We start from the raw sequence: 16,893 nt of genomic DNA on the forward strand, positions 1-16,893 counted from the left end.
AAGGCAATAAACGTGGCACAGATATGTTACAGTTGTTACCATAACTTCATAAATGAATGAAGACCTGAGTTCACATCCTTAAAAACTTTGGTGGTACATATTTATACTTCAGACCACTTAAAGGAGAAAGATCAACAAAGCCGTCATAAAAACAAAGATAGGGGTTAACTGGGAAACAAGCTGATCAAAGGCAGTTATATACAGGAAGTGATTGACCAAATAGATAATTCAATTATAAATAATGTTGTTGCTGTCCGAGTGAAACCAGAATAGAGCAAATAAGTGAAATGGAAACCAAACCAAAAATAATTTCTGGAAATAAATTCTGGAAAATAAACTTACAGAAATTGCTAACCAATCATCATTTATAATAATATTTAGAAATATTCATGTTTTTGTTGGAATTCTTCTTTTTTTTTTTACTCAAAGAAAGCATTTGATTGAGTCTATTTGCATGTACCCTTGCATAAAACAGTAATAGTTTTTAAAGAGTATTTTATATGTATATGAATATGAATAATCCAAACAATATAGCTCCAATGTAGATAATATTATTTGTAAGTATACTACTAATTATTATTTAATTGATCTGTATTTAAATGTTACATTTATTTACACATCCAATATATTCTGTTCTCAGCATGTTTTATTGGAAGCCGAGTGTTATGTATAAGGCAGGGTCATATTTAACCAAAATAGATTTCATCACATAACATGAGAGAGATCCTTTCTTCAGTACCATGTCAATGGTGGCCCGCGCTCTGTCCATCCTCACTGCCTACACCTTCACTGCCTCCATCTCAGCATCGTTGATCACCCTCTCCTGCAGAAGTCCATCCAGCAGATCATCCAGGACAGGCATCGTCACTCGCTCCACAAACGCCAGTCTTGCAGAGCGCAGCTGCTCCTCTGCAGATCCCTTCTGAGCATGCTCAGTCTGTCTGCTTTCCATCGATGAGGAACCTGGTTGTGTGGAGGAAACCCAGATGTGTTCAGCTGTACTGTGCTGACTGATTCTGGCATCAGGTTGGTGGACGTTGCTGCCAGTCATTCACCTCAGTAAAGTACTGCAGAAACAGAAGCCTGAATGTGGACCCTGAGGATGTCCTGTACCTGTTAGAGGAACACGTGCTGCCCACACCTCCTCTCCTTCTCCCGCTCTCTCCAGAAGCCTCAGCCTCACCTGCTCTGTGTCGGCACTCAGAAACACCTGGAAGGTGGGGTGGTAGTTTGGACCGTAGTCCCAGTAGACATGAGCACGCTGGAACACAGATGAGAGCATTGTTAACTGCTAAATCTGAACCATTCAGATCCATCTGTCAGGTTTGGACGAGACAAGGCCAATGGATAATGAGATAATAATATATAAGGGAACTACATTAGTAAGAAATAAACTCAGATAATATAAAGGTTTTGAACCTAAAGTGACATCATTAGACAACAGCATTATTATACTATAATGAGTGAGTTTACCTTAGGTTGGATCATATCTCCCTCCACCACATCACAGCAGAGACTGTAGACTTCTCCACGAGAGAGTGTGCAGTCTGAACATACACCTATGTAGGAGCTCAAACTGTGCATCCTCCCCACCTGAAACAAGACGATGTATTCAACATGTCAGCATTTCACCCTCTTGGCAACTTCTACCCTTTATTTGACCACTTTCACCCTTTTCAGGGCTTGTGGTACAACCGTAGTGACTAATATACTGATGTGTTTTGAGTGTGTTGGAAGGACTACCTCTTGGAGTGGAACGTTGTGTGGTAGAACCACCAGGTTGAGAACAGAGCACAGGGAGCGTAGTGGTCGGAGGAAGGGCAGCACCTGCCCCCTGGTGGTGAGGAAGGGTATGTACCATCTCACCAGACCCCACAGGGACAGGTCTGTGATGTTCACCACCACATGTGTGTCAGTCACCCTCAGGGGAGGCAAAAGCTTCACATCATCGCCACTGACATGAGCCACAGACAAGGAGTCAAGACCCTCTCCTGTAAGACAGACAGGTTTCAGTCAGCAGTATTTCAGAGCTGAGCAGGGTAAGCGTGGTGTTAGTGAGTTGTGAGAGGTGTGGAACTCACCAGAGAGAATCTCACAGTGTGGGAGGTGCAGCTGACAGACAGAGCCCTGAGGACAGCTGATGTTGCACAGGGGTCCTGCAGGGGTCTGGCCTGTGGAGAGCAGCAGACCTTCATCCCATTGGACAGTTCTGTAGAGCACCTCCCCCTCTCCCTTCATCTGAAAGGCCAGACCTGTCAACCTGCACTGGAACACACCTGCATGGGGGCACTGGAGCCTGGGGGACACAGGACAACAGTGATAATGTCCTTCATGGTAAAAATACAGAGGAATACCTCTGATACCGTAGAAGTAAACCATCACCTGTATGAAGTCTCTGAAGGTTGTGAGGTGAATTCAGGCATCACAGACATAGGGATCTGGTAAGAAAAGAGACATTCAAATAATCAAACTGTAACTTTTTCACATCCCTGTCACTTTGGAATAACAACTGTACCTGAGCAGATAATCTGCTAGTCTACGTACCGGTCCTTGTGGTTCCCTGTGCGCAGGTTCATGGTTTAATCTGGTGTGTGGAGATCTCTGTGGTTTAATCACTGAGCTGTGGTGAGAAGGTCTGGACGTCTGGGAGCCAAAGCCAGAGCTCCTCAGAGACAGGACATCAGATCTACCACCTCTCCTCTCTGTAGAGAAACACAGCAGGTCAGACCAGCTACTGGGCTGGTTAGCTTCCTACTCAGGGACCACATCTACACAACATTCAACTGACTGACAACAACAGACATACAGGAAAACTGACAGTTAGACAAACTGACAGTTAGGCAGACGGACAGACAAACAGACAGACAGACAGGCAGACAGGCAGGTAGGTAGGTAGGTAGACAGGCAGACAGGCAGACAGGCAGACAGGCAGACAGACAGACAGACAGACAGACAGACAGACAGACAGACAGACAGACAGACAGACAGACAGACAGACAGACAGGCAGGTAGGTAGGTAGGTAGGTAGACAGGCAGACAGGCAGACAGGCAGGCAGACAGACAGACAGGCAGACAGGCAGACAGGCAGACAGACAGACAGACAGACAGACAGACAGACAGACAGACAGACAGACAGACAGACAGACAGACAGACAGGCAGGCAGGCAGGCAGGCAGGTAGACAGGTAGGTAGACAGGAACTCAGAAGTTGATGCAACAGTTTATTCAGACACAAAACTATCCAAACAAGTGACTGTGTTCCCGGGAGCAGACTGGAACATTCAGTAATTTTTCTATTAGTACAAGACTGTTTGTCACAGATGCATTATGCATATCTCACACTATTGGTCTCTTACTCTAGGGGCTCCAGATTACAGTTACATAGAAAAACTCTCCTATTTTTTAGGCTTGCTCTGGCCTTGAAGACCAGCTGCACTGGGTTGCTGAGCATAGGGTCGTAAATCTGTCCCGTGATATCTGGGCCTTGTAGTCCATGATATCTGGGCCTTGTAGTTTTCTATGAAAGAAGCATATACACACAGTCTTCTCTCGCCCTCAGCCCATAATGATCCAGATTTGCACTTTGGGCTTAATATCTTCTACATATTAGTGGCAATACTAATGAGTCGACAGCTTTGCATCTGGTTTTCAGTAATATAGCATTTAAAGGTAAAATGGGAATTAAGAGGTTCATTTTCAATCATATAATCCATAATAATTACCCATCTTCATAATTACAACAGTGTGATGTTTTTCTACAACATTGGCAGACAGGCAGACAGACAGACAGACAGACAGACAGGCAGGCAGGCAGGCAGGCAGACAGGCAGGCAGGCAGGCAGGCAGGCAGGCAGGCAGGCAGGCAGGCAGGCAGGCAGGCAGGCAGGCAGGCAGGCAGGCAGGCAGGCAGGCAGGCAGGCAGGCAGGCAGGCAGGCAGGCAGGCAGGCAGACAGGCACCTTACTTTCAGGTCTTGATCCAGACAGTGGTACACAGTGGTAATACCACTGGATGAATCGTTCAGAGATTGTCCTGGAGGACACAGAGACACACTGCATACTATCTCCTGTTTAACCAGCTCAGTAGTGTACTCTACAGGGAGATGACTAAACCATCCTGGAGTGTCGACCACAGTGACCTGCCTCCCTGCTACTTCTCCCTGTCTCTTCACACACTGAGCAGTTGTCCTCAGGTCAAACTCCTCTCTGCCCAGGATGGTGTTTCCTGATGAACTCTTCCGATCTTCTCTCCCCCCCAGCAGCACAATCCTCATTTCTGAGAGATGGAGGGAGTCACCTGTCAGAGAGAGGGAGGGAGAGAAAGAGACAAAGACGGAGAAGTAGAATGGAGAAACAGAGAAAAATAGATAGTTTTGAGTTTAATTCATCTATGTAGCAGTAAATTATACTGTGGTTGTAAATAAAACTGTTGATAAACTACAGTGTGTTCTTAATCAAATACGTATTTCATATCTGAGATGGTGCAATAAAAACCTTCAACTGTTCACCTTAACAAACTATGAAACACTTCCTGTTCGTGGTAACATTTTTTAGGACTGAAACAATGAAATGAAGACTGTTTACCTGAAGCCATTGTTGATTCTCCTCAGTTTGGTTTCCTTCTCTTTTTACTCCTGGAAAACAGGGGACTAGCAAATGTCTTAAAATATCCAACTTGGTAATGAGCAATGTTACCTTGGTGCTACGCCACAGGGATGTTGTATTGCTAACATCCTAAACTATTTGTTCCTGTTTAGATCAAGAATCTTGTAACCTGTGTATTGTTGCAATTTTTGAATTCATTCGTTAATCTGGCTAACAATTAATTTGACTGTTAATAATTACCAACGACACACAGCCCAAGCCTAGGACGACAAAGGAAAGTTGTCTGTTAGTGAAAGAGGAAGTATACTAAAGTTCTTTTTGAGGATAACTGCGGAAGAACAGAGTGCCACGTAACAGGCACTGTACACAGGTGTAATTTTGCAGGTGTTTGGATGAGCGCTTTGAGAAAACTCGAATAACTCGCGGCCATGTTTTGCGTTGGATCACTTTCAGACATGTTGATCTGGCATTATTAATCTCACAAGAAAAAAAATCACAGCGTTGATAGTGTAATTATACTGGAAAACATCCCCAACAACATTGTAACTGATACATTTTCAAGTTTTGCCTTTTAAATCGGGGCCAGATGGCTGAGTGGTTAGGGAGTCGGGCTATTAATCAGAATGTTGTTGGTTCGATTCCTGTCCGTGTCAAATGATGCTGTGTTTCTTGGCAAGGCACTTCACCCTACTTGCCCCGGGGAGAATGTCCCTGTACTTACTGTAAGTCGCTCTGGATAAGAACATGACTAAATGTAAATGTAAATCTACTTTGCAGAGATCATGTAGATCATAAAAAATGAGTTTGCAGGATGTTAATGACAAATGGTTTACATCAAGGATCAAATCATTTCTGTGTGGATAGTGCAATTCCCCTTACGTCTGTCAGGAACTTTGATCATGTATAAACCAGCCATTGATAAGCTGAGTGAACCTTGACCTTTATAGTCCTCATCGTTAAGGACTGCGTCATTACCTGGCACAGTGCCATGTGTTCACATCGTGAAATACTTATCTCCTTAGGAGAGGCGAGATAGCTTACATTTGACATGATTTCTTTCATATGAATGGTAGGTCCACATCCAGAAGATCACCCGTCAATGTAATCAAAGCTGATGTCTCGGCCCCCCTCAGGTTGCAGTTCCCGAGGTGACCGAGGCGGTGAAAGGAGCCAGTGTGCTGGTGTTTGTCATCCCTCACCAGTTCATCGGGAAGCTCTGTGATCAGATGAAACCACACATCATAGAGGGGACCTCCCCCCCTCAAAATCCTAAAGGAACCACTGTACTGTATTATTTATTTGGAATATTTAGGAGGTTTTTTATAATTGTATAGCTTATCATAGGTGTAATCTATGTTCTGAGTACTTATATGTTATGTTATGCCAGGTTGGTTTGCGTTGTCTTGTCCTAAGAATTCCAGTGCCCAGTTTGACCTTGTGTTGTTCTGTGCATCTGACAATAAAAGACAAACTATATGTATGAACGATAAGATGGACTATATGGACAAATAGCAAGGCTGAAATGTGATCTATACTGATTGATCACCAGGAACACATCATAACTCCTTGACTCCTCCCCTGAAGGGCCAGGTCAGCTCCGTCACCTTCCTGGAGAGCTGCGGCGTGGCCGACCTCATCACCACCTGCTACGGGGGACGCAACCGCAAGGTGGCCGAGGCCTTCGCCAAGTCCTCCAAGGTCAGTACCCACCAGGCCAACTCCTTCAAGGTCAGTACCACCAGGCCAAGTCCTCCAAGGTCAGTACCACCAGGCCAAGTCCTCCAGGGTCAGTACCACCAGGCCAAGTCCTCCAGGGTCAGTCCCACCAGGCCAAGTCCTCCAAGGTCAGTACCCACCAGGCCAAGTCCTCCAAGGTCAGTACCCACCAGGCCAAGTCCGCCAGGGTTAGTACCCACCAGGCCAAGTCCTCCAGGGTCAGTACCCACCAGGCCAAGTCCTCCAAGGTCAGTACCCATCAGGCCAAGTCATAATAGTCAAATAATCATAAGGAAATATGGAGACTCATATTTACAGCAAGGTAGACACACTGTGAGCTGAGGATATCAGTACTTAAAGTAATAGCGCCGTAAGTGGGTAAGGGTTGCAACAGAATATTTATAACGCTACACCCCAATTACATTTTGTGCAAGGCCTACTTGAGGCCTAGCCTGGCTCTGCCCTCCTACGTACTTCCGCTCAATTTGGACATTGCTTTTGCACAAATGAAATGGGTCTGGTTAGGACCAAGCTACTTGAGGAGTGGTGTTGATATATATCAGGATTTCCTACGTGGTGGTGGGGGGGGGGGTTGGTTTACACAAGTTCGAGTGTTATTGGTTAATTGGGGGAGATGTCTAGCCTGGTTTGGGGATTGGTGGAAAGGTTGAAAGGTACGGGGCTTTTGGACCTGACCGGTAGGCAGACAGGGTCTCACCAACCTGGGGGGTACTCCAGAAAGCAGGTTATGTGACATACCCAGGGGTAAGTTAACTCCCCAGCTGACACCCAGCGTTGTAGCAACATTGCCAGTAGGTTGCTGCAACATTGTGAATCAGCTGATGGGTTAACTTACCCGGTTATGTTGCATAACCTGCTTACTAGAATACCCCCCTGGTTTATTGTTTTGGCGGACATCTCAAGCCCGGGGTAGCTGTTGTGTACGCACGAGGAAATATATCTGGGCCAGTGGCGATTTTAGACCCTTTTTAGGGGTGCTCAAGCACCCTTAAATTTAATCTCAGCACCCCTAAAAATAATAATAATTTAAAAAAATATATATTGTTTATTATCATTTGATGCTGATAGTTTATGAAGAAGGGGTAATCCTTAATTTTTTCATTCATTCAATATTTTGCATAATAATAAATAAATGTATTAATTGTTATCCAGTGAAATTAGCAAGGGGGTTTAACACTTTTGCAAGGCACTGTATTCATGACACATTGTCAGAGGGGGCTCAGCACCCCTAAGGTCTGATCGCTCCTGATCTGGGCTCCTGAGCTATCAAACTGACAACGTGGTCTCTGCCTCGTGTGTCTTGAGTCCTGTCGTTCCCCCCGCACGCTACAACATACATGCGTCATTTGATACATTAACATACAATAACGACGTGAGAAAATCCATTATGTTGGATTAACAGAGTTTATCCAAAGACAGAAATGAGCACACTGTGCCATCACTGCGATAACTGTTTGAAAAACACACAAACGTGCAATGTTAGCAACGTGCTTCCACCTACAAATTCACATCTCCTGTGTAGCTGCAATAACGTTTTATCATGAGGGATGCAGGCAGTGGCAATGAGTGGGTGGGGTAAATACATGTTCATGTGCACATCTAGTAAGGGGTTTCTTCAAGTCAGAAACCCAACATGGAGTAATCATTCCTGCCTTCATGCACAGTATACAGAACATGACAATAGAACATAGCCAAGCAGTGGTTCTCAAAGTGGGGTCCGCCCATAGCCAAGGGGTCTGCGAAATAATTACCCATAAATTATAACATTGTTAAATTTTGCTGTGTCATTAAAAAGTTAAAAAAATATTATAATCTACAGATGTGGACCATTTGCATCAATAAAACCAATATTGACACGATACCTTTTTCCGCCAGCAGAGAGCGCCAAACAAAACAAATTTGTCTGAAAATGCCGCCCCTCTCTTCATGCCGCCCCGGGCAGCTGTCCGGTTTGAACCGCCCCTGAAGGGTATGCTGAATGGGTGTTACGATGATGGGGGGTCCCTGGCCCCCAAAGGTTTTAGAACCCCTGGCCTAGACTATAAAGTAAATAAGACAGAAATGCAATGAACGCCCGCAAATTTGAATCTAATAGAACAAATCCCTTTCACACCATGTCCTAAATAAAACACTTTTAATAAGGCTCAAATTCTTATAGATTCCATATCAGCTTTCAGGAAACAAAGAATTCCACAGAAACTGGAACGAATTCGTACACCACACAGCTGAGAGGTTGGATGAGGTGACAGAACGAGAGGAATGTATCACGTACTAATGGGCAGCGCTGGGAAAGTAGCCTATGTAATTATAGGCTTACAGGAATAAACACAGGCGTCAGTCACAGCAAACGGATTATAACGAGTGGGTATGCAGATGTGTGTCGTCATTGCTCAATCAATGCATTGAAGTTTAGATTCTGCAACTGTCGTTATGCGCATTGCACATCGACTCCCGAATTAGGCGACAGTTCCAGTTTATTCCCTATCAAAAAAAATATTTAAAAGGATGCAATTGGTTTAAAACATATAACCTAACAATGCAGCTAGCAATACCGCACAGACAATTATTTGTTCACGGCACGCACACACACATGGTAAACACCAGGAAGTACATGTCTGTCTGCAGAACAGAGGAACAGTAGTGATGATGGAGGAAAGACAGCATTATTTTGTAAACTCGTAGTTAACTGGTAAGTATAGCGGTATTTCTTATCATTGGCGGTCTAATACTGTCTCTGCTAAAACAACCGGTTTTGACTGGCTAGAGCTAAATGTATTCAGTTCTTTGAATGAATCGATGGTATTTCTGGCTTTGTGTTTCCGTAGAGTGTAACTTTCGATATGGCAGCCGATAGGAAGATTCAACATCTTTTGCCTGAAGATGGATGTTCTTGCTACGAACAGTATGAAGATCTGAAGTCCCTGTGAAAGACAAAAAAATTGAGATGGCGAATGGTTCTGAATTTTTTATATTATATTTTTTATATTATTTACAGGTCTTCATTTTATGAGCTGTAACTGTTCTATTGTTTGATCAGACAGGATTATTGGGGAGTTGTAACAACATGGTTAGTGAGTTTCCCATGTCACTTATCTAACAATTGTCTATGGGGGCCGAAACAGTCACTACCTGTGCATACAGTACATAGGCATCAGGGATATTTAGGATGTTTTCATCACACATTTGACAGAGCTTGTCCCCAGGGATGAACCCTGTGTACTGCCTGTCTGACTCAACGAGAACACAAAACACAACACAGGTAACTACTGTTACCAAATATGTTAACAAGGCTTTACTGACATCTAGTGGAGTTTTCACAGCACATACAACTCTTAAGTATGAGCTAATTGTAGGTCAATCTTGTATACCTGTGTGGTGGTACAAAGGCAGAAGACGATGTTCAGGATGAAGTGCATGTTCTGGTTTGGTATGATGAGCATCAGGTAGCCTATTATCCAGGAGAGACCCAGCACCACTGATAACGAGAAACTACTCAGAAGTTTTTTCTTGTTGGAGGACTGTGTGGTGCTGTGGAGAAAATTTTAAAAAGCATAAAGCAGATGGTGGAGCCCTCACAACATAGAAGTACAATACAAATGTTCTTTCAAGCCCTTCGACTATGAGGATTTGTTTACGTACAAGGAGTTGCAGTTAACTACATCATGGGTACCTGGTTAATTCCGGGTCTGTCCTGCATGTTGTGTAGCTAAAGTAGCATAGGATAACTGTGTTAAAGATCAGGATTAAAGCCACTGGGATCAGGAACCCCCAGAACATTGGCTTTGCAAAGTCAAACTGTCCCTCTCGGTTTACAGCAGCAAGCCAGCAACTGGAGGGTCAAAAGGAAGTAGTTACTGGTTGATGTAAAGTACTGTACAGTGGTGAAAATCTACCTCTATGTGTTTTGTACTGTAGTATAATATGTATTAGGATATGCTATGGAAGCAAATCAGTGACATCATGTTTTGAATTTGAAAACGCATTGAATACTTAATATATACCACCTAATTATCTGGTGTTGAATTCACCTCTTCAGATTGAAATATACATTTATTTAAATGTTCAAAAATTCCAATCCAGAATTCAAAGTTCGGAAATTCAGGTTCCTCAAATTCAAACAGTAAGATTCAGATCCCAAAAATTAAATTAAAAACATTCAAGCTTCAGGAATTCAAATACAATAAAATTCAGGTTGCTCAATTTCAAATGGTGGATTTCAGATCCCCAAAATTCGAACCATTTGTTATTTTTACGGATTTGCTTGCATACTATTCTTTCTTTGTCCTGGTAGTTTAATAATACAATAAAAGGAACAATAAAAGCTATGACAGATTACGTATTAAATGTTGGCAGTTTAGTGGATTAAGTAATAATGAAACAACCACAAAACAAAAGAAAAGTTTTCGATTTACAATTCTTCCCGTCGGTAGTTTAATGGATCGTCCACTCTGTAGGTGACTCCCAATGTGATGGAAACGAGAAGAGCAGGAACTCCTGGGAGAGAGAAGACAGTGTTGGTCCACTCTAGCACTTTCAAGGATCATGTTTTGGGATCACAATTGTAATTTGTTTAATAACACGCTCATCTGGTTCTACCCATTGGCACTTATTTGCTTTTCACAATGTATGCTTCATGTTTTGGCTTCCCACAATGTGTTTGGGGCTATCTCGTTGTTTATGATCATTGACCTATACTTTTTTGTAAAGCTCTTTCTTGTAAGTCGTTTTGGACAAAAGCGTCGGCTAAATTAATAAATGTTAATGTAAATGTTGTGAGAGTGTTGTCACAGGCCTGCTGCAGCACCCTGCAGTCCTCCTGTGCCCCTTCCTGGGCCTTTGCAAAGGGTGTAACACATAATGATTCTAGGGTGTTTGTCTAAGCTTTTTGTAAAGACTGCACAGTGAAGAGGTCATACATAGTGGTGTGGGGGGAGCACTAATCTTTGCTGTTTGTTGGACATTTTGTTAAGTAGTAGTATTAAGCTGAATACTTAAGTAAATGACAGTTACCCGCCCTCCCCCTCTCTCAAAGAACAACAACAATGGTACTGGGACAAACAGTACTTCTTACTTTGTTAATTTACGCCGCTACCTACGTACCCCATCCAATGACCACGGTGATAGTCAGCAGGTAGGATGGGGGTCTCCTCAGGGGGTTCCAGAGCAGTAGGAACATGTGACAGGCATAGAGAGAGTTCCAGACAAAGGTGGCCATCAGGAAGTACTGCAGTAAGACTGCCACAGCAGTGCAGGGTCCGTGGTCTGGGTCGACGTGCAGGTCAGAAGAAGGCATGACGTTGGCGTCCCTGTCTTCAGGTTCAGGGGACTGTGGATCGGTGTTGTTGATCCCCAGCAGGAAGAGGAGGGTGAAGATGAGGAGACTGAGACAGAGGCTCACCATCAGGACTGCTGGGCTGCTGTTACCGGATTTCCTGGGAAACGGACAAATTAAAAAAGTCTACGTACCAATTTTTTTCTCTGCAGAGGTTGCTTTCTTGAGGGGTTGCCAAATCACGGTACAGCAAAGATCCCGTTTATTGAATCTCACCTGGTCATGACGTAAAAAACTATTGTGATAACCAAGCCCACAACAGACATGGAACACCCCAGATAGGTGATCCAGTCCAGGGCTTCAGCGTAGACATAATTACCCCTGTAGGACTAAAGGGGGAGAAAAAATAAAACAACTATGACATTCCAAAGTTATTTAAATGTTATAGGGTTGTTTGATTTGTATGTGAGTAGTTCAGAGCTGAGGGCAGTAAAGACAGAGGTGATAGAGGACTTGCCATTAGCGCAGCAAAGTTGGTGGTATGACTGCAAAAACAACTCAGAGCCTCAGAGGAAACTTTGACTTTGGAGCACCCTTCAGTGCTCCATTCACTTTTGTTGTAGTTCCAGAACACGCATGCAAAGTTGTAGAGGGTTGTGGTGGGGACATTCTGAGAAAATAAGTCAATTTTCCATCGCCGTTGCCAGGGAACCAAACACAAATAGACATTTAGATTTGTGGGTGAAATGGATGAATGCTGTTGTACAGTTGGTATTCTAGGACTTCCTTGTTCCACTGTTAAGAGGAACAAAGAAACACTGTATTTACACAGCAGTTTTACATTTTACATTTACATTTATTCATTTATCAGATGCTTTTATCCAAAGCGACTTACAAGAAAGAGCTTTACAAAAAGTGCATAAGTCAATGAATGATCATAAACACAAGATAGCCCCCAAAACATTGCGGGTTCCAATCTTACAATTGGCCTGAAGATCATTTCCACATGGTCGGCCCCCATCCTTCCAGCTCCTTTCACATTTCCAGAGATGACCCTTCTACGACTGCCCAAATGGGCTCTGAAGTTCCTTGACTTGAAGAACCTGTCGTTCTGGTAGAGCACAAAGCCAACAGAGATGCCAGAACTTTGATGCCGCATTTCTGAGGGGACGAGGCCCAATTTGTAGAGGAAAAGAAAAGGAAGGAGAAATTAGAATTGTATTTTATCTACTCGATTGTGTATTGTGGTAAATTTTGTTTACTATGTCTCATAGGATGTGTGTGATAAGCACAAGGAAACTGTAAGGGGGTTGATAGTAAATCTACTGTATGGCGTTAGGTCCACTGTCAACTCACCTGGTGATAATCTAATGAATACCTGGACATCAGCGGCCTTTCCATTGTCAGACACAAGTTCAGACGCATTGGTATTCAGTCTAATTCTATCAGCAGAAAAATTACTAGATAATCCTGGAGAAGGGGGACATTTTTGTGTTGATCATTTAATTAGAATCTAAAAAATTCACAGCAAATGTATCTGCAAATGGCAGATGGCAACAATGCTTTCTCCAATCAACCTGTTTGTGAGGAGAACTGGACGCCGACTATGTCGTTACTGGTCAGTACGACAGACTGGACCGCGAGGTTGGGCTGGACTACTAAAGATGTGTTGTCTGACCCCAGTGAGATATTCTGTAAACTTTCAGTTAGGCTGTGGGCAAATCAGAGTTAGAGAGACAAAATTACCTCACGAGAAAAACGTTACTGTAATGTGGCCTTCTCTCTGGTCACTTAAGCATGTCTGGATGATTCAAATGGTGTCTGCTACATGAGTAAAATGTAAATACTGCAATCCACATTACCTCTCTCCAGACGTCTCTGCTACACTGTCCGGTACAGAAGCATCCAGCAGCTGACTGACAGTGGTTAATGCTGCCACAGCAACTGCCTGTAATAGTACCAGACCACCACAGTTTGCTTTGAATAATAGAATAGTGGAATATTTCTTTTTTTCACATAGTATGTCTCTTTCTCTGGTATATACTATTTGTATATAGTAGATAAAACCAATATGAATATGCAGTATGTATACACAGGGCTCTCAAGTGTCACGCATTGAGAGTGACAGTAACTCATTTCGGTCTTTAGTCACGCCCTCCCGCCAAACATTGTATTTCTCACGCAGAAAAAAAACGTTTATAATATATTTGCTATGCCGCAGCACCCAACCAAAATTCCTCTGGCCGCCCCACTCTCACTATGGAACCGGCAGTCAAGCGCGTCTCCCCTGGAGTTCTTTGTCGAGCCTGACACTTATCAGCCAATCAAAAAAAGAAAGGGTCTATACAATAGCCAATCGGAAAATAGCACCATTGTATCTGGGTAAGATTTAATGCAACAACTAATGGAAAAAGCATATCCTGTAATTTTTCGTGATTCTGCTACGTCTTCCGAAAGTTTTGTTCACCTACAAAGCAAACCGCTGATGCTCGAGCATCACTTTCAGCACAGTCATGATCTCCTGTTTTAATGTTACAAGTTTCACACAAACGATGACAACTTGACTGCTGTTAAAAAATGTTTCCCAGACAATTAGCATCAGTTTTTCACGAGTCTGTTAACCAACAGTTTTACAGCCTGTTCACTGACAACACCTGCTCAGAACAAGTAGTTCATAGATGTAGCCGGTGTGTATCGGTGAAACTCACTCCTCAGGTAAATAAGAGGCCACCCGCATCAACGGAGATCTAGCTTTTCGTAGGCGTAGTTGGTAGTGGCGGCGCTTGGGATATCAGAGGTGGCGGGCTCTAACCCAGTGCAGGACGTAAATGAGCCCCATTCCTCAGACTTTAAAAATAATGTCATCTTTTATATTATATCCTGGGCCATGGATGCATTAATCATTGCTGCCTTTCAAAGATGTCAGGTAAAAAGCAATTAATTAAATTTGACCCCCTGACAGGAGGGGGGGGGGGGGGAGAATGTCACTCTTGCCTGTCTTCAAAACTTGAGAGCCCTGTATACATATAGCCTCATTTTTAGAATTAATGGTGTGTTGAGGTTTGTAAACACTGCACCTCCGAGATATTTGAAGACCTTTCAAGGAGGGTGTTGGTGATGTCAATCGCCTTGGTAACATTATCAGCTGTTAGAGTCTCTGGATTTGACGTCAGAATCTGAGCACTACTCGCTAACTTCAGCAAATTAGATGTGCTGGATAGCTAAGGGGATCAAAACGAAATAATGCATGTAGTTATTTACTGTACAAGCACTTAGATTGTCCCATTAGGTTTAAAACGAGAGTCACCGTTTATATCGGGAATTGTTCTATTTAAATTTTACTTACATTTCCTTGAATGTTGCTGAGAGTTATGTCACAATCTAAGACATTTAGGGCATCAAACTTTGGAGTCCCATATTGACCAGTACACCTTGCTGAAGCCCTCGGCACATTCCCTGTTGGTGATAAGGGAGGAGGATAGGGAGTCAGGTGGCTGAGCGGTGAGGGAAACGAGCTAGTAATCAGAAGGTTGCCAGTTCCCGGCTCTGCCAAATGACGTGTCCTTGGGCAAGGCACTTCACCCTACTTGACTCGGGGGGAATGTCCCTGTACTTACTGTAAGTCGCTCTGGATAAGAGCGTCTGCTAAATGACTAAATGTAAAATGTAAATGATAAAACAGAAAATAGTGAATTTGTTATCATGAGTGTCATGTTGAGATATTGATGTTAATTTAAAATATCTCCAGTGATGGTTTCCCATCCCAAGCCAGCTGCCACAGTGCCAATAGAGTCAACACACTCAGATGCTGCAATACGCTGTAGACAAAAAAGGGGCAATGCAGTAGAGTGAATTTGGGTGATCTGGGACATTTTTAGCATGCATTTTCTCATCGGAGCTTCCTGATTGACGAGTGCCTTGACCCTTTCCGTGACACCACGAAACTAATGCTAAACCTATAGTCAAAGTTCTGTGGACTAGACATTGTCATAGCAGGGAAGAAAATGCTCTGAAGTTTAGGTGTCCCACATTACCCAAATTCACCCTACCAGGAAAACAACAAATCCTTTATCTTACCACTAGATGTATTAGGTCCACACTTCTGCGTAGAATAACCAAACCAACCGATGGTAGTTCTTGGGAAAGTAAACCCTTGAATGGTTTCTTCCAGGCATATATTTTCTGAGAGATTTAAATGTGGTACATTGTTTTATATCAAACACAGACCTGTGATAACAAGATAACTAAGAACATGTTTAGAACAGCAGAGCCAGGTGAAGGTGCCATCACAGCTGTGGTAGTTTAGACCCACTTATTGAGCAGTCGATTCCAGTCCATTCAACGGGACAGACACAGAATCCATTCTGTAGCAAACCTGCATTGGTGCAGTTGAGAGGGATGTGGGTTGTTTGGGTGGCAGTGGTGGTGGATGTGGATGTAGCATTGATGGAGGAGCTGATGATAAAGATTTCATGTGGGGAAATTGCAGGGGCAGTAGTGTTTGCAGAGACAGGCACACTGTGTTGAAAAAACACTGTAAAAACCAAAACAAAAGCCAAGATAAATGATCCATCAGAAACCTGGTCAACTATGTCCTGGACATTGTCATGTCATATCAACAATGTCAACAAAGTTGTTGTCATGTCAACAATGTAATGGACCAGAACCCCTCCAACAAGTCATTCAAGGCTCTCAAGTTTTATGAATTCGCAGCGAAACTCATGCAGAAATTCAGCAATTTCTCACGCTCTCACGCACACCTTGTATTTCTCACACATTTCAACCATTTCTCACGCTGAGAAATGTAAATAGCTAATCAGAAAACATCACAAGCCTTTCATATCAATACAAATCCCTTGCTTTTCGCTAAACCAGACAGCCTTGCACTTTAGTTCAACCTGTGTGTAGTATGCCTATAACATTTAAAGTATTTTCTTACCTATGATGAAAATGAATGAAAACCGCATGTCCCTCATCTCAAACAGCTTTCAGATCGGCCTTCAACAGTCCTGAGGTGAAGTCGCACACCAACTCTTGAGGTAAAACTAAAACTCCAAAACATGTCGTGCCAGTTCATGTTTGTAATGCGTTATCAGTGTCAGTCAAATACATCAGAATGTTGTGGTCAAGCTAAAGCAGAGGCATTGTTATACATAAAACTCTACTGGGGCACTGGCCCCTATTCAAATCCCTTTTTTTTCTTTCAAGCTTGCTGCACATAATGCACTACTAGGCTATAAAAACTCACCTGGCTTACCCCATATCCGCTTTGGCAGGGACAT

General features: G+C 43.2%; 2 protein-coding genes, 1 long non-coding RNA gene and 1 pseudogene across 4 annotated transcripts; all 4 read right to left on the bottom strand.

Moving 5' to 3' along the window:
• Nucleotides 1-294: 294 nt before the first annotated feature.
• On the bottom strand, nt 295-1,981 carry LOC146260705 (uncharacterized). Its single transcript, XM_084668511.1, has 4 exons — nt 1,744-1,981; nt 1,474-1,593; nt 1,114-1,261; nt 295-963 (listed from the first exon to the last, which is right to left on the bottom strand). Exons 2-4 carry the CDS (start codon nt 1,582-1,584, stop codon nt 779-781), a joined length of 444 nt encoding a protein of 147 aa, XP_084524637.1. The 5' UTR covers nt 1,585-1,593; nt 1,744-1,981; the 3' UTR covers nt 295-778.
• Nucleotides 1,982-2,095: 114 nt separating this feature from the next.
• Nucleotides 2,096-2,696, bottom strand: LOC146260706 (uncharacterized). The gene is made up of 3 exons (XR_014724708.1): nt 2,545-2,696; nt 2,383-2,438; nt 2,096-2,296 (listed from the first exon to the last, which is right to left on the bottom strand). It is a non-coding gene; the product is annotated as an uncharacterized LOC146260706 (long non-coding RNA).
• A 5,141-nt stretch (nt 2,697-7,837) lies between these two features.
• On the bottom strand, nt 7,838-10,606 carry LOC146260707 (adhesion G-protein coupled receptor G7-like). Its single transcript, XM_084668570.1, has 5 exons — nt 10,593-10,606; nt 10,010-10,168; nt 9,708-9,867; nt 8,202-9,260; nt 7,838-8,075 (listed from the first exon to the last, which is right to left on the bottom strand). Exons 1-4 carry the CDS (start codon nt 10,604-10,606, stop codon nt 9,051-9,053), a joined length of 543 nt encoding a protein of 180 aa, XP_084524696.1. The 3' UTR covers nt 7,838-8,075; nt 8,202-9,050.
• A 1,153-nt stretch (nt 10,607-11,759) lies between these two features.
• LOC146260708 (adhesion G-protein coupled receptor G7-like) lies at nt 11,760-16,893 on the bottom strand (annotated as a pseudogene). The gene is made up of 10 exons (XR_014724814.1): nt 16,860-16,893; nt 15,689-15,793; nt 14,958-15,067; nt 14,689-14,832; nt 13,459-13,559; nt 13,189-13,322; nt 12,968-13,081; nt 12,594-12,772; nt 12,129-12,281; nt 11,760-11,771 (listed from the first exon to the last, which is right to left on the bottom strand). The product of XR_014724814.1 is annotated as an adhesion G-protein coupled receptor G7-like (transcript).

This window comes from Hypomesus nipponensis, chromosome 12 (assembly GCF_054491055.1).
Source record: "Hypomesus nipponensis isolate SF chromosome 12, ASM5449105v1, whole genome shotgun sequence".
Taxonomy (NCBI): Eukaryota; Metazoa; Chordata; class Actinopteri; order Osmeriformes; family Osmeridae; genus Hypomesus; species Hypomesus nipponensis.